Source organism: Harpegnathos saltator, unplaced genomic scaffold (genome assembly GCF_003227715.2).
Source record: "Harpegnathos saltator strain DR-91 unplaced genomic scaffold, Hsal_v8.6 scaffold239, whole genome shotgun sequence".
Taxonomy (NCBI): Eukaryota; Metazoa; Arthropoda; class Insecta; order Hymenoptera; family Formicidae; genus Harpegnathos; species Harpegnathos saltator.
In genome coordinates, this window is record NW_020230027.1 from 170542 (window position 1) to 191822 (window position 21281).

The 21281-nt window shown below is 36.8% G+C and overlaps 2 protein-coding genes across 7 annotated transcripts; one reads left to right on the forward strand and one right to left on the reverse strand.

Annotated features, from left to right (window-relative positions):
* Positions 1-4052: 4052 nt before the first annotated feature.
* Positions 4053-14639, forward strand: LOC105183797 (uncharacterized). 5 transcript variants are annotated; one of them, XR_003112899.1, is made up of 10 exons: positions 4053-4874; positions 4998-5140; positions 5240-5263; positions 5752-8945; positions 9044-9587; positions 9669-9878; positions 9996-10008; positions 10229-10355; positions 11152-11223; positions 11362-11476. XR_003112899.1 is itself a non-coding variant. In XM_025298778.1 (10 exons), exons 1-10 carry the CDS (start codon positions 4784-4786, stop codon positions 11892-11894), a joined length of 4947 nt encoding a protein of 1648 aa, XP_025154563.1. In that variant the 5' UTR covers positions 4057-4783; the 3' UTR covers positions 11895-14639. The 5 variants fall into 5 exon arrangements, 3 of the variants coding, with proteins under 3 accessions (XP_025154563.1, XP_011140454.1, XP_025154564.1); XM_025298778.1 differs by having other exon boundaries at positions 4057-4874; positions 9996-10004; positions 11362-14639; XM_011142152.2 differs by lacking the exon at positions 9996-10008 and having other exon boundaries at positions 4057-4874; positions 11362-14639.
* LOC105183798 (WD repeat-containing protein 13) lies at positions 14258-16598 on the reverse strand. Of its 2 annotated transcripts, none has more exons than XM_011142156.3 (4): positions 16389-16598; positions 15619-16292; positions 15236-15543; positions 14258-15159 (listed from the first exon to the last, which is right to left on the reverse strand). In XM_011142156.3, exons 1-4 carry the CDS (start codon positions 16468-16470, stop codon positions 14913-14915), a joined length of 1311 nt encoding a protein of 436 aa, XP_011140458.1. In that variant the 5' UTR covers positions 16471-16598; the 3' UTR covers positions 14258-14912. The 2 variants fall into 2 exon arrangements, with proteins under 2 accessions (XP_011140458.1, XP_011140459.1); XM_011142157.3 differs by having other exon boundaries at positions 14913-15159; positions 15251-15543; positions 16389-16501.
* Positions 16599-21281: the final 4683 nt, after the last annotated feature.

Genomic DNA, 21281 nt, shown 5'->3' on the forward strand with positions numbered 1-21281 from the left:
CAGCGAGTGGCGGTAGGCGAGCGCGCGCGGCGAGAGGCAACGTAAACAACAAGAGGCGAACGCGCGCGACGAGGAGCGAGCGAGCGCAAGCGACAAGAGGCGAGCGAGCGCGACGAAGAGCGAGCGAACGCGAACGACGAGGAACGAGCGAGCTATAAGGAAAAAGCTATAAAGAAAAAGCTCGCTCGCTCCTCGTCGCGCGCGATCGCCTCTTGTCGCTTACGTTGCCCCTCGCCGCGCGCGCTTGTCTACCGCTACTCACTGACTCCGCCTGTATCAAATGTCTACGTGCTTACTGCGGCCGCCCTCCGCTCTCTACGCGCTCGTTGGCTCACATGTTTTAATTAATAACTCGATAACTATTGGCAATTTGACATTATGGTACATGACTTTTCTTCTCGGCTACACCCAATCTATCTCCAACTTTCGTCTGCATGATCAGCTATCAAACACCCTGTATATGTTAGGTTTCTCAGTTGGCGCTACTATTCTAATATATCACTTCTTTTGTACAGTAGAATGGTGTTGCAGAGTTTTATTATAGTTATAACCCAGATGGCACCGGACATCCAATGGATGTACGTTTCACGTCCAATTTATGTCCGTATGTCCGATTTACGTCCGTGGACATAAATTGGTAACAAGGATGTCCTTATTTGGACATCGGACCTGTAGGACGTCCGATGTACGTCCATCGGACATTCATGTCCAATGGACGTCCGAAGTTGTGGCAAACGTACGTCCTATGGACGTTTTTTGTAAAAAAATGAACATATAACGGACGTCCAGTGGACGTCCGTGTGCTATCTGGGAAGTTTTACTTGTAAAAATTTATGTACACATATACAGGGTGCACGATTTATCTGAAGACATTGAAATATCTCGAGAACTATGCATTGGATAAAAAAAAGTGGTTAATGAAAGTTGTTAGTCTCGAAGAGGGACATCCAATGATACCAAACTCAACCTCCCACCCCACCCTTGGGGGTGGGGGTTGGGGGCAACTTTGAAATCTTAAATGGAAACCCCCATTTTTTATTGCAGATGCGGATTCTACGCCACAAAATACGTAAATTTTGTCCGAAACTTTTTTTTGATTCGTGATAGATGGCGCTGTAATCGCAAAAAATTATATTTTCCGCAATTCTCCAGAAATGATCATTGGATTGAGAAATAAAAAATACCTGTTCAATATTTTTAAAGAACATAATAAAAGTTATTCCCCCCCCATCCTGTCGGGATAGGGTGGGTGATAACGTTCAAATCTCAAATGGGGACCCACATTTTTCATTGCAGAATTAGATTGTATGTGAAATTTTTATTGAAACAATTTTTTTCACTCGTGATAGATAGCGTTGAATTTTTCCGAGAAACTACTTTTAGCGTTACACAGGAACAACGACGAGGACGTAGTAGTTTTATGTTCCCTTCGGGTGCTTTTTTAATGTGAGTCCCCTTGCCTCTCACAGATCGGGGTGCTTTTTTAATGTGAGTCCCCTTGCCTCTCACTGTTCAATTAATTAGAGTAAGTGTTCGAAATTTTTACCTTCAACTTCAATACACTTATTGATCCTTTTTTCAAATGACTGTACACAGGATAGAAGCATATCTGCGGGAGTTTCAGCGCAAGCGTTTGTTATGCGTTCTACCATGTTTTCACGAGTTGTTGGCACTTGTTGATAAACCTTATCTTTTAGGTAACCCCACAGAAAGAAATCCGGCGATGTCAAATCAGGCGACCTAGCAGGCCAATTAATCGGGCCACCTCTGCCAATCCACCGACCATTGTAATCACGGTCTAATACTTCCCGTGATCATTTCTGGAGAATTGCGGAAAATATAATTTTTTGCGATTACAGCGCCATTTATCACGAATAAAAAAAAAGTTTCGAACAAAATTTACGTATTTTGTGGCGTAGAATCCGTATCTGCAATAAAAAATGGGGGTTTCCATTTAAGATTTCAAAGTTGCCCCCAACCCCCACCCCCAGGGGGTGAGGTGGGAGGTCGAGTTTGGTATCATTGGATGTCTCCCTTCGAGACTAACAACTTTCATTCACCACTTTTTTTTATCCAATGCATAGTTCTCGAGATATTTCGATGTCTTCAGATAAATCTGCACCCTGTATATGGGTTTTTGGGGTCGCTGATTACGAATCTGATCTCAGATCGACCCCAAACCTATTATATAATAGTAGGAACCTATTATGTATAATAACCTATGTATAACACGTACAATTGCGATATACACTTATCATGTTAGCATTGATCGTTTTTATTCATGCTAAAAAAAATAAGTATGATTATGTATTGTATGTATATGAATAAAGAATTTGTCTGCGTATTATTATACATTCTACATAGTTCTCCCTGCGATAGTGAAAATAACACACTTGAACAACCTCTACGCTCATATCACAAAGCCTGATCCACTGCGCTATTGAAGCAAATTGGTAATTCTTCTGCTATAACGACATTAACGGAAAAGACGAAACTTCAAACTGCATTTCTCAAAAATGTTTAAGATTTGCACCGTTTTTGGATATCATTTGTTACTATTACATCAATATTATACTTTTCTAAAAGTAAAATCGCGCGGTGATTTCAAGAATGAAGATTCCTCTTGTGTGAAATATTAATTATTCATTCTTTATTAATGGGAAAAGATTTTCCTTTGGTTTAAATGTTCAAGAAAAGTTATTTGTCCTCTGAGAATCTTTCAATTTTTATGTTCGTGAAAAGTTTATAAAATTCGTAAAGAAAGAAAATTATTTTACTACCTATCTGTTCAATAGTTGCGCATAAGAGATATTTTAACAAATCTGAATCTGAATCAGTCAACAAATTAAATTTTTCATTCAAAGAAGCATATGTAGGGTAAGCATAAGTAAGATAAGTATAAATAATAAATTAAATATTATTCTCTGAATATAATAATAAATAAATGTTTTTTTCTTTAGCTGAATCATCAAAGTAAATATTCTATTATAAATTAAACTTTTCGGATTACAATATTAATTTGATTTTTCAGAGTACGCTTTCAAATTGACTCTTCGGAATACGCTATTAAATTGACTTTTCGGAGTACACTTTTAAATTGACTCTTCTGACTACACATTTGTTAGTTGACTCTGTGGAATACACATTTTTAATTAACTCTTCGGAGAGAAGAAAAGAGAAACATTTTATATTTTATTTAAAAGATCTTACTTTTTGCAAAAATCTGATTGGTGAAGAAAAAAATAAATTCACGATTTCAACGAAGATCTTAAAAATATTACTGCAAAAAATAAAGTTGTTGTTATTATATACCATTGTACAATATTGAAACATACGCGCAATAATTATCTACAATTTGCATATATGGGCGGTTATGTAATTATAAGTAATATACAAATCATGACAAATTAATGTGGCCGTGCGTTATCTTTGTCGCGTCATTGCTAGAAATCGTCCGAACTCTCGAAATAATTTTCTTCCTGAATATGAATATAAAGCAACGTGAAAAGAAAATCAGGGGATGAAAGGGAGGACGCCGACGTCTGTCTTACGATAAAATCGCTGCTAGCTTGCTTCAGTTTATCGTCGCGATTGTCTATTCGCTGGTGGTGAGACAAAGACCGATTCTTCGTTTTTATCTAACTAATCTAGCTCGCTCGTGAACATAGCACAGAACAGAACTAAATAATTATGGACATAGCGTGGAATAGTACCAACAAATCGTGGACATTGGCTTAGTAGTTCATGTTCATGAAAAATGGGCCCAGTTGGCGCTTCGAATCAGCCAATTTTTCGATAACGCTGTAAATGCAGCCATGGCCGCTCTAAAGGCTCGTCTACATTAGCTGTAAGAGTAAGGCTGTAAGGTTGCAAGATATGAAATGAAATATTTTCATTCGCTGACAGCTTACGTTGCAGTCTTACTCTTACAGCTATTGTAGACGAGCCTTTAGGCTTCTCTCTGGTCTCTGGCTCCTATAGACCCTTAAGTTCTGGTGATTTGATTTTAGGAATTATATCTAGGGATGAAAAATTTAGGTTGGGAACGTTACACGACCTACGTTGCTAAGAAGCACCCAACATGGGATTTATGTGATGTCAACAGTGTGAATCCTACATAAATGTTAGTCTTGGAAATATCACATTACATTACGTGATTGTTTATTGCAGTGTTGATTATCGTTATTACCTACATGATACACAAGGAGAATTTTGACCAATAGCAGCTATCTGTCTAGATCGAATTCTGGGTTATGGTATGGCGCTGATCTAAGTGTCATATCTTGCAACGAACCGTCTATAACTTATGAAGTTATATCCCACTCAAAAAATCGTATCAAACGTGATTGATGATAGACGGCGAAAAGAGAAAGAGTGAATAATTGGATAACGCGTTAAGGATAACGGAGGGGTTTGGAATCGGCGAGAATAGAAGTGGGTTTGGCAAGTGGGGTGACCAATCGACCAACGTTCGTCTTCTCTATTCTATTTTATTCAGTCAGACTTGGATCCAAGACAGAGTTACGTGTGATAACGTATCATGCTCGGTTTAGATAAACTGCGTCGTCCTTGCTAGCTTTCATAAGCGCGATTGTCACGAAAAGGAGAGAAGCACGCGAGACGAAGATTATGAACGCGTCGATGTCGTGCAACGACCTGAACCTGAACCGTTTTCAACGACTTTCGAACTTGTTATATCTCTCACGTATCACTATCAAGAACGCGAGAATGACTTAGACCAACTTGTCAATACGTGGACAATAAGAAACTGTCCCAATACGCGATGCAAAATTCACGCTGGTTATACTGGTTGTTCTGGGTGGGTCTACTATCAATGACTATAGCCTACCCTCTACCTTCGCCACTTGTCACAGGTAAATCTCTTTTTCATTTCTTTTTTCAGAAAAAGAATTGGTTGACTGTAGTTAGTGTTAATTGATATTTATGGTCTTAACATATTAAAATAAACATTGAATATTGTATTTTGCTGTTTAAAGATTCATCAGATACTCATACTTTTTGGCAATGGGAACATTACTGGATGCGATATGCGATTGCTCTTTCAAGTGTTACAGCAACGGCATTGACTCTGGCTGGATGTCTCTGTTGTCAAAGACACAGAAGACCCAAGGGATTCCAGGTAATTTAAAAGGATCCTGACATATACTTGAGTAAGGCAGAAAGAGTAATGTTATTGCTTTACGACTCTAACACCAGTCTCTGCATTTTTTAATTATAGGACAAAGCAGAAAAATGCAATCAGGTAACATTGATGTTGCAGGTTCTTTATATTTTACCATATAAATCTATATAAGATAAAACAATAGTGTTAATCGAAGTTAATGTTAATTCTATTCTTGGAATTCTGCTTATATAAACTATATAATTTATGTATCCACATGTAAACACAAATAGTGTAAGAATTACATCTCTTATATTTGATTAGTTCTTATGAATAGAATTTATACAATTTCAGTATATGGCATATGTACTGAATATTGCAGAGTTAGCTGTTTTTAATTCAATATATATAGACAATATCCTACTGAATTAAAAAAAATCTTTTTATTGTATTCGTCCTGTAGTTATATATGAATATTACACATATTCTAAGCTTTTCAATTCTTTAGATATATTAATAAGTAGCATGTGTGATGCTAGTTGTATGCAACCAATATTACTTTATTTCTCTATTATAATCAATATAACAATGATGCAAAGATATATAAAACAGTGGTGCTATTATTATAGGAGTTCAGGGATGGAAGCAGTACAGGGCAAGATAGCACGTTTGATCGTTCTGTCGAAGGATTGGAATTGGATGTCTCCAGAACATTAGCTGCTTCTGAGAGGGTTCAATTTGAACCTCTACCTGTGGACAGTATTGTATCTGGCACGAGATCTACTACTACTTCGAAACCCAAATCAATACCTTTGTTGCATAATGAAGAACAAGATACGGAGCGTTCTATTCTGCAGGAGCCATGCAGTGAATGGTTTCAGTCCAATGAACTTAATGTTCCAAGAGAGAAGCTGAAGTACCTGCGAGAAATAGGCCACGGATGGTTCGGTAAGGTAGTTGAAGGTCGAGCGGATTTAGAACAGTCCACGGGTGTATCAAAATCGGGTGGTGTAGTCGTGAGAATACTCACGGAGGAAGCTACTACTAAAGAAAAAGCTTGGTTTCTCGGCGAAGCCACACCGTACTTGAAGCTGCGCCATCAAAATGTATTGGCTCTTCTCGGTTTCTGCTTGGAAACTGATCCGTATCTTCTGTTGTTTGAATCATGTCCGGCTGGCGATCTAAAAGGTTTCTTGTTGTCGAACCGTGATACCAAATCGAGAGAAGCTCTCACCAAGGAAAATATTCCCATACGCATCGCGATAGAAATTGCAGCCGGTTTGAAACATATGCATAACCATGGTTTCGCGCATACAGATCTTTCTGCGAGGAATTGTTTAGTCGCTCCAGATTTGTCAGCCAAATTAGGAGATTATGGCACCGGTGTAGAGAAGTATCCCAATGACTATTACATAGTAGGAGATCGGGCGTTGCCTATCAGGTGGTCTGCGCCGGAAAGCTTGAATTGTACGGACACTACAATCGAGACACAGGAGATTACGTTGCAGGCCAATATGTGGAGTTACGCGGTGCTTCTCTGGGAGATCATCAGCTGGGGAGAGAGACCTTATAACGATATGAACGACGAACAAGTAATACAAATGATCCTGTCACTGAAAAACGAATTTCCGCCAAACGGCACACGACTGTTGCAGAGTTATCTCGTTAACTGTTCGTCGAATATATATCAGGCGACTCGCTCGTGCCTAAACGTCAAGGCGAAGGACAGACCCTCATTAGATGAAGTAAAGCGGATCCTTTTGAATGAACATTCACCGCACGCGGATTTCGAGCAACGTTGGGAGAGTCTGCGTGCGAATGTATGCAATAAACAGCACGTACGTAGTGCTAGTCTACAGGATTTGCGCGGTAGCATCGATTCCGATTACTGGACTCACATCGTGAACGATACGCCGATAGACACATTGCCGTCCTCGTTTCGTCTCGGACCTGACGAACAAGTGAAAAATATGCCTGTAATGAAAAACGTTGCAATGTTTCAGGAATCCGGTTCAGAAACCGAGGAGGAGAGCTGGAAGGGTCGAATCGAACAGGGCATTTATACAGAAAAAGTGAAACAGAAGTCTAAGTCCGTGACGGACCTCATGGTACTCGTGCATATCGATCCCGATTCCGATGCGGAATGGTCGATAGGTGCGCAAGTGCCTGATAAGACTGCCAAGAAAAAACTGCCCACCACCGGTAGCGACAGTGACCTTAGACACACCGTGTTGCCGGCAAATGAGTTCGACAAAACGTTAAAAAGGCTGCGAGATTCTCTGCCAAATAACGCCACTAACATCAGATCGCTGGAAAATCTGGAACGACCAAAACTCTTAACGCTAACTATGGACCAGGGACACACGCCGATCTTACGATTGTCTCTGGACAATACTGGTAAAATCTCAGAAAATGACAATAGCATGTCGCCGAGTGCTTCCACAAGCGCAGATGGTACACGCGCCAAGAAGCATGTGCTAAGACTCTTATCAAAAGGGAATCCAGATCTCCCTCTCTTGCGTTATGTACCTGATCAAATATCTGCTGTTGAAACTTCAGAGAACAGAGAGGATCGAGATGTACTTTTCGTCGAGAAAAGCGGCGACGCGAACTTATCCGATCGCGTTTCTTTGAATAATAATATTGAAGTCGACGAACACAACGCGGTGGACGTTTTACTTTGGAATCATGCGCTAGATTCCGCCTTGGAACAGAAGATACCAGACTTCTCCGACGTAGAAGCGGAATTCACTGAATACATGGACGTATCGATAGAACCAAGTAACGCTGGCGCGCCGGAACTCACTGTAACCACCGTGTCTACGCCGGATGCCCTTCATTTTTGTGATGCCTATTCGCCTATTTATACATCTGATGATCATTTTTCTACAGTAGATAACACGGAAATTAAACGGAAAGCTAACTTGCCAAACGATGACGAGGAGGAAAGAAAACAGCTATCTACGCCAGACGATGAGCAAAGTTCTGACTCGGGTTTTCGCGACAAGGAATCTTGTGAGGAGGAGGAAGCAGTTTGCTCGACGTCTGGCAATCTCTTGCCTTCAAGCAACACTGTTGCGACCTCTAATTTGTCATATTCCGAAGAAGAGCCCTTTCAGATTCTGTTCGAATTAGATACCATTCTAGATGCCGAATATTACACGACTGCGTCTACCGCTAGTCCCGAAAGTATAACAGAAGTTGTCGGTTCCGCATTTAACGTCGAGAAAAATACATCGCCTATGAAGCAAACAATAAACATGATTCCTGAATTGCATCATATTTCTACGAATATAGATGAACCAGAACATCAAAGGGTGGATATTCTCAACTCCGATGTTATGCAAACGACTAACATGAAAGAAGACTTGGATTGTACAAAAGTAAAATTTGAAAGCGCAGTAGAAAATATTGATGTCGAGGTAGAAAAGAGAGATGTAACTCCTGAAAAAATGCAAGAGTTCAATATTCAAGATAACCTGCAGCAAACGTGCGGATTGGAAACGAAGGTTATTAATAATCAACGAGATCCGGAACAATATTTACAAGATTATGAAAACGAGGATGAGGACAGTTCGACGGTGAGTTTACGCAGCGACAACTCTTATGTGTCGTTTGGTATAGAAGAGGAATTCGTAACAGCAATTCGTAATGAACTTCGAGAGAAATTGCCTCAAGCTCAGATGCAGATCGTGGAATCCTTGGAAAGTCACGACGACGAAAATCCTTCGATTTCTAATGATGCATATGGTAAACGGTGGGATGACGAAGATGGCGAGGATGGATCTGATCAAATTAGTGACGGTGTAGATATTTCAATCAGGTAGGATTTTTTCTAGATCAAAATTTTATCCGATTATTGAATTAATAATTTCTATAATCGTATGTCTATTATGCATCTGAATGTGTTTCTCTACTTAGGTATAATGTGTACGGAACACCGCTTAGTCCCATCCTGGAAGAAAGAGAGAGTAATGTCACTTCTGAGTCGTTGATGTCTAATTCCAGAGAAGTGTCTGTCGCTTCGAAAGAATTAATGCCGTCGGATGACATATTGTTAGTCGATACTTGTACGAATGAAATGATATTATTAGAGGGATTAGGCGAACGGTTGCAGGATGAGGATCATGACACAACAAACGGCGATCTATCCGAGGAAGAAAATTTAGATTATATTTGTTCAATGACACGTCCATTGGAAGATAAATCGCGTATCATGAAGATAAGTGGAGGTGCACCGTTACCGAGTCCCGAAGAGGAATCTAAATGGCAACAATTACCTTCATCCTTCCCACTACCTTTACCTTTACCGTTACAAGATGATCTAATGTCAACAAGTTTCGTCACCGAACGCGAATGTTGTAGCCAGGATGAAGATGAGGAAGAAGAGGAAGAAGATGAAGAAGAAGAGGAAGAGGAGGAGGACGAGGACAACAGTTCTAGTTCTGGTGAATTCGTATGGAAGGTAAACTGTGCTTCCTCCTCATCTAAATATACTAAATGCTTTTCGTCATTCCATTAAATCTCGTTAAATTATACTTGACAGAGATACAACGAGCCACATATCGAACAAATACGAATTAAAAGTACCGGTAACAACGACGAAGCGAATACTGCGATAAATGTCGAATTGGAAGAGGATTTGGGTGTCGAAGATGAAGAGGAGGAAGAAGAGTTTACTCCCTCTGCTTGGAATGCCGCTCTGGCGCCTCATCGGTCAGCACTGAGATCTCCAGATAAAACATTAAAATCTGGAGTAAGCATTATTACAAATAAATAAATATTTCATAAAACAGAAAATAATTAACACGATCTGCATATTTGCATGATTATTAATAATAATTGTGTTCTTCCTCTTTCGATATGCTGCTAGGATGAGTTGGTAGGTGTGTCGATTACTTAGGTACACGAGCAATGCATGTAATTTTAACATTCCTCTCGTGACTCTTTCTCTTGCAGATTTAATTTGAGGTATTTAGCGCACGTACTTTTTTACGAAAAAGAAAAAGAAACGTAATATGTTACATGTTAGATATACGCTGAATATAGACGTAGCTTAAGCAAATTTTTCTCTACAATCGGACTGACGATATGTGATTTGTTTAGGATCAGAAGAAGAGTGTATGGTTTAAGAATCAACGCTATCATTGCGTGTACGAATATCCGAAGGAAACGATGTCTGCGGACAGTCGAACAGATACTACTACTAATTTGGAAGCAACTTCATATTCCGGTACGCTTTTCTCGCATTCGCGTAAATATTGTCTACACAAAATTTAAAGATTATATACAGGGTGTCTTTTTAATCTTAACAGGCAAATATTTCGAAAATGTGCAATTTTATAAAAAAAATGTCTCAGATAAAAGTTATATGATTTAAAGGAGGATGTATAATGGTCCCCTTAGTTTGACTTTGAAACGTATATTTAAAGTCAGATGAAGGTCAAACTAAGGCCACCATTATATGTCCTCCTTTAAACCATATAACTTTTATTTGAAACATTTTTTTTTTGTAAAATTGCACATTTTCGAAATATTTGCCTGTTAAGATTAAGAAGACTCACCCTGTATAATTCATGTATTCTATTGGGTTGGCCAATAAGTAATGTCGGATTTTTCCGTAAGAGGTCGTTTCTACGAACAGCAAAAAAGATTTTTGATGTGCATGGTAATGGTAATAGTGAATGAAAGAATAGTGCAAAGATGGTTCACAAAGTTTTGTGATGGAGAACTGATGACAAACGTTCTGACAGGCCTATCGAGATTGATAACAATCAAATCTTTAGTCTAATTGAAAATAATTCAAGTTATACCGTACGAGATTGTTGAAATGTTAGGAATATTGAAATCTAGCATTGAGAACTATTTGCATCAACAATCAATAATTGCATGGTTTCCAGGTATGATTTTTAGGTTCACGCAATTGCCTGTTCTGATATTATTTTTTGGCCAACCTAATATATAATATATTTATTGGATTATATTATATGATAATTTGAACTCAAATAAGCATGTAATCTATGTTATAGATTGGGAAGAAATGATGGATGAACCACGATTAGATCTATATTCTTTAGGTTATGACGATGTGAATCATACTGGTAAAAATGAATTTCAATAAGATAAGATATTATAATAAAGCACTTTTAGCAGATTTAAAGCAGATGATATTGCATTTAGGATATTTGGTATTCATTGCTTGATGATACCATATAATGACATGTTTATTTTTGTTGCAGGACACGAGTTTTTTGTGACCAGTTCGAGTCGACCTTTTCAGTTTCAAACTGGTGAAAGTAAGTATGTCAGCCAGTTCTTTCCTGGTGCGAACGCAACTTTATTCTCCAATGACCGAGATGAAACAGATAGTTATCGACAAAAGTCACCACAACATAATCACATTGATTTCGCCAACGAATACGAGCAGTACCAGCAGCAGCAGTATCAATTAGGAGAGTTACGACACACACGAGATCGTTTGAAGCTAAATCTATTATCATCGAACGGTACGCCGTCCACCTCGTTCGTTCCTGTAAAGCAACTGCATGCGAGTGATGAGCAAGTAAACGCTGAAGAAAATCACGAGTCGACGAATCTTATCGAAAACATCGCGCAGGACCAATGTATTGTATCGAATCAGGTGAATGATAACGCGTTACCAAAGGTGCCTCACGAAGATGTACAACTTGGTCTATCTTCAAGAAGTTTTCAGTATAATAGCGAGGAAACGTTTGAACCCACCAACAAGTGCAGTGTTTTAACTCCTGACTAAAATGACACTAGAGTTTGTAGTGTGTGTGCGAAGTTTTGTGTATATGATTGCGCGTACGCGTGTGTATGTATGTAGTGAGAGAGAAAAAGAGGGAAGAAGAAAAGGAGAGAAGGAGAGAGAGACCATTTCAAGTCCGTCCGTAATAATCTCATCAAAATATCTCATGAAAATACGTGATGATTTTTTCCCTCAGATATTATATGGTTTGACGGTTGTCGCTGATGAGATTAATACTACTATGACATGTATCTCAAACAAATGTAAATAATAACGATATAGCGGATTATCGCTCAAGGCTGTAATTCGATTGGTTGTCTAATGAGTTTCATCTTTTGTTAGCAAAGTTGTTAGAATTGTCCCATAGTAAATACGAAAATTTGTCAATATAAGAAATTACAGCTTTATACTAATGAAACTAATTGTTTATATAATTATACGGGGTATCTCATAACTCAGTATGTGGAATTCTTGGAGATATAGACCGAATTAAGACAAACATAAAAGAGTTATTAATTATAGAAATGTAACGAGTGAGCTCGCAGCGAAATGAATTATGAGAAGCGTCGCAGCTGCTCGAGCCACCCAGTGCGATCCAGTTGATCCAAGAATGTTGATGGTGTGCGGCGAGATAAAATTGCGAGTGGCGGCGCGTTTTTCCCTTCGCCGTGCACTGGCAACAGTTGCTAGATCGACTGATCCGCGCTCTTGCCCGAGCTAGCTGCAACGCTTCTCCAGTTATCCATCTCGACTTACTTATTAGATTTCTGTTATTAATAACTCGATAATTATTGCAAATATCACAAAATAATATGAGACATTTATGTTTGTCTTAATCTATTCTGTTTTCACGAATTTCTCGTATTGAATTATGAGACATCCTGTATATACGTGTATGCGTGTGTGTGCGTGTGATTATTTATAATTGTATGTATGTGTGTGCGCACGTATAGTATGTCACAAAATGCGCGCATACACACACACACACATATAAGTCGAGCTTTATTAAATTACATGCGCATGTGCGTGTAATTACATATGTATAAATATATGATTTAATAAAGTTGACTACTTGCATGATGAATTAGTAGTACTATAAGAACGAATAAAAAGCGATCGAAAGATTGTGCTAACTGTAGATAAGAATATTAATTCTAGACAATCGATTTGTAGAAGGTGCATCGAAACTATTACGAACAATTTTTAGCGCATGTGTAAATAATATATACACATACATACACACCGTTCGTAGCATAATCATTAAAGGAGCAGTAGTGCCTGCGTAGAAATGTATGATTATTTTTGTGACTCCTATATAAGAAACATTTCACTCAGAGTATGAGCGTCCTTCTCTCGCATTATTTTTCTTTGTACCGACATTTATTATCACGCATCTCTCAATATTCATTATACGCAAATCTGCTCTCTATTATCAAAGTATTGTATAATATTGCGAAGTATATACGAGATATATACACGTTTTTATGCAAAGTATATACGAGATATATACACGCTTTTATGCATTCTTGTGGCGAAATGACTTGCACGACTAATTTTCTATATGATGTATACATGATGTTTCGTGATATAGATTTTTACTTTTACTAGAAGATCTGTGATGAGAGATTACAATGTGTATTCGTATATTCAATCCGTTTTATATCCGTTTTATATGACAGTCACTGTGGTAAATTTCGGATCTGATGAATCAAAAGTTTGTGTGCATGCATATATCGAAGCAAGAATTCATAAAGGTGATTTATTTCTCCAATACATCATGCATGAGATCATATTGCATATAAACATTTTTTTTTTACTCTATGTTACATATAAGTATCAGATATTATTTTATTTTTACGTTAATGAATAACTCCGTGTGGGTCTACAGTATATCCCTTTATACCATATTTGAGAGAAATGTGCAATATATAAACGTAACGATCAATAACTCTGATATACATACATCGTAAAAGAAGATATTTCTATGGATCTAAAGTACTCGCAAACTTACGCGGACACAAGATTACCATTTTTACAAACAATTTTTATAAGTATGTTTGTTTGCAATAATGTACTTCGTTTTTTGTATATTTATTTACATCGAATATATGAAAAAATTAACAAAACTCGGAACGAATTAATAGAATCAGTATCGAAGTGAAAACTGCTATTACTACTATACCACCATTACTTTAATGTCATATGTATAATTCTTTGTGCCACTATTGCTTCATGAAATGGCTCGAAGAGATATATAAAAAAATCACCGCTACTATAGCACCGTGAGCACTATTATGGTTCTCACAATTACTATTGATACTGCTTTGTGCTCACTATGATATAAGACAAAATAGAGAACATTAATATATTGTTATACAGAAATAACCGTTTATTCAAACCGTGTTCTTAGATTCCTTCATTTTACAATATTCATTCTATCTTATTGTATCTCATTCTATAATATTGTATTACTAATAATTTTAACATATACATCTTATTTAACATCTTTCCTATTCAATTATTTTATTCTGATATGTACAAGAACCAATGTTAAATATTTATGTTACTTATTAATATTTAAAGATATTTAATGTTAAAAACTTATTTAATTATCTATTTGACAGTATTACAAAAACTAAAAACTTGATTTGTTAACTCATACTATTTAAAAATAAAACATTTGTCAGACCTGCCGTCGAATGATATTGTGACTTCTTCATTAAAGGAGATGACCAGTTGTCGCTAAAACTTCAAAACTAATAAGGCAGAACTCGAATCTTGCATGGCCAAAATCGATAATTTGAAAACAGAAGTATTTTACCAACAATATATCAAAGATAAAATTTTCCCTCAATGGATTTGTAATTTTTTAAATTTGTAATTTTTTCTTATGTGTAATATACATAATATTTTAATAGTTTATCCAAAGATTTGAAGAATTTTATTGGAAAAAATAGGACTTTCTAATCTAAAATAGGCTTTCTAATCTGATGAAAATCATAAAACATGCAAAGGAATGCTTTATAAATGACGCTGATGATTACGCCACAGAATGACCAATCCATCGTGATCTGCAGACGCAAGTAAAGATTCATCATAATTAAACGACAATGTTATTGTAGACGTCGCATGACCATGCAGTCGGTTGATTCTTGCGGACTTTCCTTCTCTTGCACAGTCTAACAGATGAACAGCTCCATCCTCTGAGCCAGTAGCTATTAAACATGCACCCATTTGTGGACAGAAAGTAGACCGCAATGAATAATATCTATAAATATATGTTTTGTGTGGCCATATTGTATTGAAATAAAATATTTAAAGAAAAATCGATTAAAGAGTCTTACACAATAAGACGATACCTATGTTTAATGGGATATTTTCTCCAAAAACATAAAGAACCATGACTATCAACGACGTGATATAGCAACACCATGTTGCATGCGCTGTTTATTAATAATGCTGCCCAAGGAGCATCTTTTGATAACCAAGAGCGCCAAGAAAGACTGGTTATCATACTACCAGTTTCCAGTACTCTTTGTAGCTTTGTTAACCTTCCTATACCTGGTTCCAATCGGAAAGAGACTATCACACCTCTATCATTACCAGCCCAAATTATTGAACCACCGCTGCCCTCGCATGTCAGAGAAAGAATCTGGAATATTATATAGTAGTTAATCAACCTTGCTTATTTACAGCATTGTTAAGGTTCTTATTCTAATATATCAACCTTTCCACCGATCTTACACGATCCACCACGTGTATATATACCAGTGGATACATTTAAAATCTGAATCAGGCCTTGAGAATTTCCAGCTATTATTAAATTATTGTTAGCAGGAATGAAACTGCAACAAAGAACCTCAGCTCGTTGTTGATCATTCACCACACGCAAACAACTTGGTTCCATATCCACACACACTCTCCAAAGTCTTATTGTAGCATCCAAAGAAGAGGAAACTATAAGATCATTGCAGATACTCCAGTCGAGTGCAGTTACACCATTATGATGACCTTCCAACAAAGCAATTACTTTTGGGGGTGTGCTAATGACCTCACATATAGACAGCGTACCATCTAATGATGCACAACATAATTTAGATCTGTCATTGTTGGCGAATTTGAGCATAGATACAGCTGTCTTATGTTGGTCAAAAACATGATGTACACCAGCAAATGCAAAATTCTCTGCAGTTGATTTCCGCTGTATTGTGTGATGTTTCATTTTCTTTTCTAATGATTCTTCATTAATTGTATGACTCCCTATGCTGTTCTGTTCTTGACAGTCTCCATAACGTCGGCATAATAGTTTTGATCGTAATTTTAAATACTGTGTAACAATTTCTAGATCTCTAGAAAATTTCTCACGGAGTAACTGATTTCTACGACGAATATACAACATTCCTACAAATAAGGTTTTAAACATTAAAATTGATTAATTAATTAATTAATCATTAGTTGCAATCACATTTTAATTGCAATAATAAAATTAGAACATACCTAAACTGGATAATTTAGTAGCTCTTAGAGTATTATATTTTGCATCCAATGCAAATATTTGTTGATGCCACATAGTGGCCATTTTTTGCAATGTATTATTTACTTCAATCGTACTGGCTTAAAATTTTGTTATTGATGCGTATACTTCATAAACATTAGGCCTGTTCGTTTTGTCTGCACTGCTGAACTGGTGCAACAGGTTGAAGTGAGAAAACCTATGTTTGTCTCACTTTTGGTCTGTTCTTTGTAGCTGCACTGCTGAACTGGTGCAATAAGCTAGAGTGAGAAAACCTATATTTGCCTCACATTTAATTTATTGCACCAGTTCAACAGTGCAGCTATAAAGAACAGACCATTTAACTTAAAGCCCGTATCAGACTATGGATTAAAGATTGCGATTGCGGATTGGGGATTGGAAATGGACGAATCAGAATGTAGTAGGTCTGGATTGGAATCGTAAATCTATATCAGACTATGTAATGAAAATTGAGATTGGATTAGGATTATAGATTGCATATCACAGGTCGACCAATTAGAACAGTGCCCGGAATTACTTGCACGATCGGGCCGATTTCTGAGAGCTACGCCTCCTTACTTCCCCTTATCGCTCCAGCCCGCACGGCGGACCAAGAAACTGACAGTCGCGAGGCGCTGTCTCAGGCACGTCACATGAGACAGTCACATGAGACGCTTCACAGTTTAACATAGCTGAAACAAATTTATTTATTAAAATAACTCCATAGGCATTTTTTATAGTTTACTAATATAATATAGTCTTAATATTAATATAAATATATGTTAATAGAAATATCAATATAAGTAATATTCTTAATATAACTATAATATACAGTATTAATGTATTAATATTATTATAAGTACAAAGTATAGGTTTTCTATATTATAAAAAAACAATAGGTTTCCACGTCACCCATGAGGTACTATTGCCAACGCGTTTTTTTTTAAGTGGTATCCCCTGTAGGCCTATTCCACTGAAGAAGAAAAATAATTTTGATCGAGAAAGAGAAATTGAAAAGAAGACGAATGTATCAAACCGATTTCCTAATCCTTTTGTGCGACTGAATAAGCGACGAGATATCTACATTAATATTAGAGGTGCTTGTTTGCATCAATGAGGATAAGGATGCATCATTTAAAGAAGAACGTTTATCTGTTTTTATATATTTCATCTTAGAAAAGGAGCACTCACATAAATATGTAGAACCAAACATAGAAGAAATACGAAGTGCAAAATTTATGAGATTGGGATAAGAACATGGCTTTAAAATTTTTTAAAATTCTATTCCACTTTCCGGTCGCGTTTTCAGAGAAATATTTGTTTGTAAACGGCACAGTTCTTCCTGAAATTCTAACTTCTGATCTTCAATATGAACAGTGCGAGGATTTTCAAAAAGAATTAATAGAAATATTAAGAATATTACAGTGTATACAGTGTATATTATAGTTATATTAAGAATATTACTTATATTGATATTTCTATTAACATATATTTATATTAATATTAAGACTATATTATATTAGTAAACTATAAAAAATGCCTATGGAGTTGTTTTAATAAATAAATTTGTTTCAGCTATGTTAAACTGTGAAGCGTCTCATGTGACTGTCTCATGTGACGTCCCTGAGACAGCGCCTCGCGACTGTCAGTTTCTTGGTCCGCCGTGCGGGCTGGAGCGGTAAGGGGAAGTAAGGAGGCGTAGCTCTCAGAAATCGGCCCGATCGTGCAAATAATTCCGGGCACTGGCGTACTTGACAAGCACGGTCTCGCGCATTGTTATGTATTTGTAACATGAATTAACATGTTAACATGCACAAAAAAATAAGAATTAAGATTGTATATGATTAATATCATGAAGATTATATACGATTTATATCGATATATAAATATATGATAATAAGATAATATTTTGTGTGTACCCAAAATTATTTTTCCAAAATATTTCAGCGTTACGTTAGTATTTATTTATACTCCGGCAGACGTTTTTTAGCGCAGTTGTGTCCGTGTGCATGTGTTGCATTGAAAGTTTGCGTGACGTACGTGTGCATATACGCACTCATACGCAACAGATAGAATCTCAGGATATATGCTTAAACATTTTAAATTGCCGTACGTTTCCGTGAAGAATGTAGTCGGCACACACACACACACACACAAAGAAACTGCTCCCGTCTATCCGTCTGAGGTCCCGCCCTCCGCTCGGCTTGTTTTGACGAGCCAAGCGAAAGGGAGAGAGAGAGAGGGAATGTGTTCGCTCCATCTCGCTCTGATTCTCAACGTTGCCGAGATTGTGCTTCCCGACACACGGCCGAGACTGACGTTTCACTCTCGGCGTGAATCCACGAACGAGATGATAAATAGCAATCGATTTCGACCAAACTCGTTGTGTCGATAGATTTGTATTACAAATTAACATTGCACTTAAAGATACGGCATAGCATTGAAGCATATGCAAGAAAGTCGCGATTAAAAATCGTGAGTGATTCATGAACCAAATGAAGGAGCGAGTTTCTCAAAGAGCGTGTGGCTTGGTGGAAGTGCGCTAGACTCGCGAGGTTGAGGTCGGTGGTTCGCATCTCCTTGGCGGTCGGCGTTGTCCTTTTTCGCCAATCTTTTTTTTTTTCGTTTTTTAGGAAAATGCACGTGTTGCACACAACATACGTGTATCACAATAAATTATTTTTCATTTTTTAAGAAAATGCACGTGTTGCATACAACACGGGCATCGCAAGCATTGCACGTTTCGTCGATGACATTTCCTCTGAGACCCTGCCCTCCGCTCGACTTGTTTCGACGAGCCAAGCAAAAGAGAGACAGAGAATGTGTTCGCTCCATCTCGCTCTGTCTCGACACGCACCCGAGGCTGATGTTTGTCTTTCGGCGTGGATTCGACGAGGGGACCAATAGCAATCGATTTCGATTCGGTGCGTCGATTGACTCGCATGAATTAACATTGCATGTAGATCGGCGTTACCTTTTTTTTCCATTTATTTTATTATTTTTTTTTTTACCTGGGGAAATCCTCATGGACACCCCGGCTCCTTGCCGAGGTAGTGCCGAACTCTTACCGGCTAAAACCCCACGGTGACTTACCTCTGGCGCGATGTTTGGGAGGTCCTTCCGCGCCTGTCCATATATAACTTTTCTTTTCGTAGGTCATATTAATTTTTTTCTGTAACTATCATGCATAAAACACAGTTATAAATTGAAAATATATTTACATATATTCTTGAAAAACAGATATTATTTACATTAATAATAATCAGCTATTTTTTTCAATCTATAGTTTACGTTATATCATAAAAAATGTTTGTAAGTATAATATATACCTATTTGTATGTGCTTGTATGAATATTCTCTATATTTCTATGAGGAGTGTTTTTCTGTGAAAAGAGCCTACGAAAATCATAAAGTTGTGATGTATAACATAGGATGCAGAATCGTTAAACATACAAAATTTTGAACTCGAAACAAAATATTCCATTTGTTGGCATAAATAAACATGACTTAAAGATCGCAATCACAGTTGAAACAATTGCATAAATCTTAGGCTAGCAGGACTCATTACGGTGAACCATATATATATATAAATATACATGTATATTTATATATATTCCACATTTTTTGCTTGTTGGTACTATTCCGTGCTATGTCCATAATTATTTGATTCTGTTCTGTGCTATGTTCACGAGCGAGCTAGATTAGTTAGATAAAAACGAAGAATCGGTCTTTGTCTCACCACCAGCGAATAGACAATCGCGACGAAGCGAGCCAGCAGCGATGTTATCGTAAGGCAGACGTCGCGGTCTCCCCTTTCACCCCCTTATTTTCCTTTCCACATTGTTTTATATTCATAATTCGGGAAAAAAATAATTTCGGACGATTTCTAACAATGACGCGACAGAGATAACGCGCGGCCACATTAATTTGTCATGACTTTTATATTACTTATAATTGCATAAACGCCCATATATGCAAATTATAGATAATTATTGCGCGTATGTTTTAATATTGTACACTATGGCATATAATAACAACAACTTTATTTCTTGCAGTATTTTTTTAAGATCTTCGTTGAGGTCGTGAATTAATTATTTTCTTCATCAATCAGTTTCCTGCAAAAAATTAGATTTTTTAAATAAAATATAAAATGTTTCTCTTCTCTTATCTCCGAAGAGTTAATTAAAAAATATGTACTCCACAGAGTCAACTAACAAATGTGTAGTCAGAAGAGTCAATTTAAAAGTGTACTCCGAAAAGTCAATTTAATAGCGTATTCCGAAGAGTCAATTTTAAAGCGTACTCTGAAAAATCAAATTAATATTGTAATCCGAAAAGTCAATTTATAATAGAATATTTACTTCGATGATTCAGCTAAAGAAAAAAACATTTATTTATTATTATATTCAGAGAATAATATTTAATTTATTATTTATACTTATCTTACTTATGCTTACCCTACATATGCTTCTTTGAATGAAAAATTTAATTTGCTGACTGATTCAGATTCAGATTTGTTAAAATATCTCTTATGCGCAACTCTTGAACAGGTAGGTAGTAAAATAATTTTTTTTCTTTACGAATTTTATAAACTTTTCACGAACATAAAAATTGAAAGATTCTCAGAGGACAAATAACTTTTCTTGAACATTTAAACCAAAAGAAAATCTTTTCCCATTAATAAAGAATGAATAATCAATATCTCACACGAGAGGAATCTTCATCCTTGAAATAAGCGCGTGATTTTGCTTTTAGAAAAGTATAATATTGATGTAATAGTAACAAATGCTATCCAAAAACGGTGTAAATCTTAAACGTTTTTGAGAAATGCAGTTTGAAGTTTAGTCTTTTCTGTTAATGTCGTTATAGCAGAAGAA

What these genes read in the sequence shown, in the direction of transcription:
- LOC105183797 (XM_025298778.1), top strand. Translation starts at nt 4,784, where the DNA reads ATGCAAAATTCACGCTGGTTATACTGGTTGTTCTGGGTGGGTCTACTA. An exon ending in GAAGACCCAAGGGATTCCAG is followed by an intron (nt 5,141 to 5,239) that starts GTAATTTAAAAG and finishes TTTTAATTATAG; the next exon opens with GACAAAGCAGAAAAATGCAA. An exon ending in TGACGATGTGAATCATACTG is followed by an intron (nt 11,224 to 11,361) that starts GTAAAAATGAAT and finishes TTTTTGTTGCAG; the next exon opens with GACACGAGTTTTTTGTGACC.
- LOC105183798 (XM_011142156.3), bottom strand. Translation starts at nt 16,470, where the DNA reads ATGGCCACTATGTGGCATCAACAAATATTTGCATTGGATGCAAAATAT. An exon ending in TACTAAATTATCCAGTTTAG is followed by an intron (nt 16,293 to 16,388) that starts GTATGTTCTAAT and finishes CCTTATTTGTAG; the next exon opens with GAATGTTGTATATTCGTCGT. An exon ending in CATAGGTATCGTCTTATTGT is followed by an intron (nt 15,160 to 15,235) that starts GTAAGACTCTTT and finishes ATATATTTATAG; the next exon opens with ATATTATTCATTGCGGTCTA.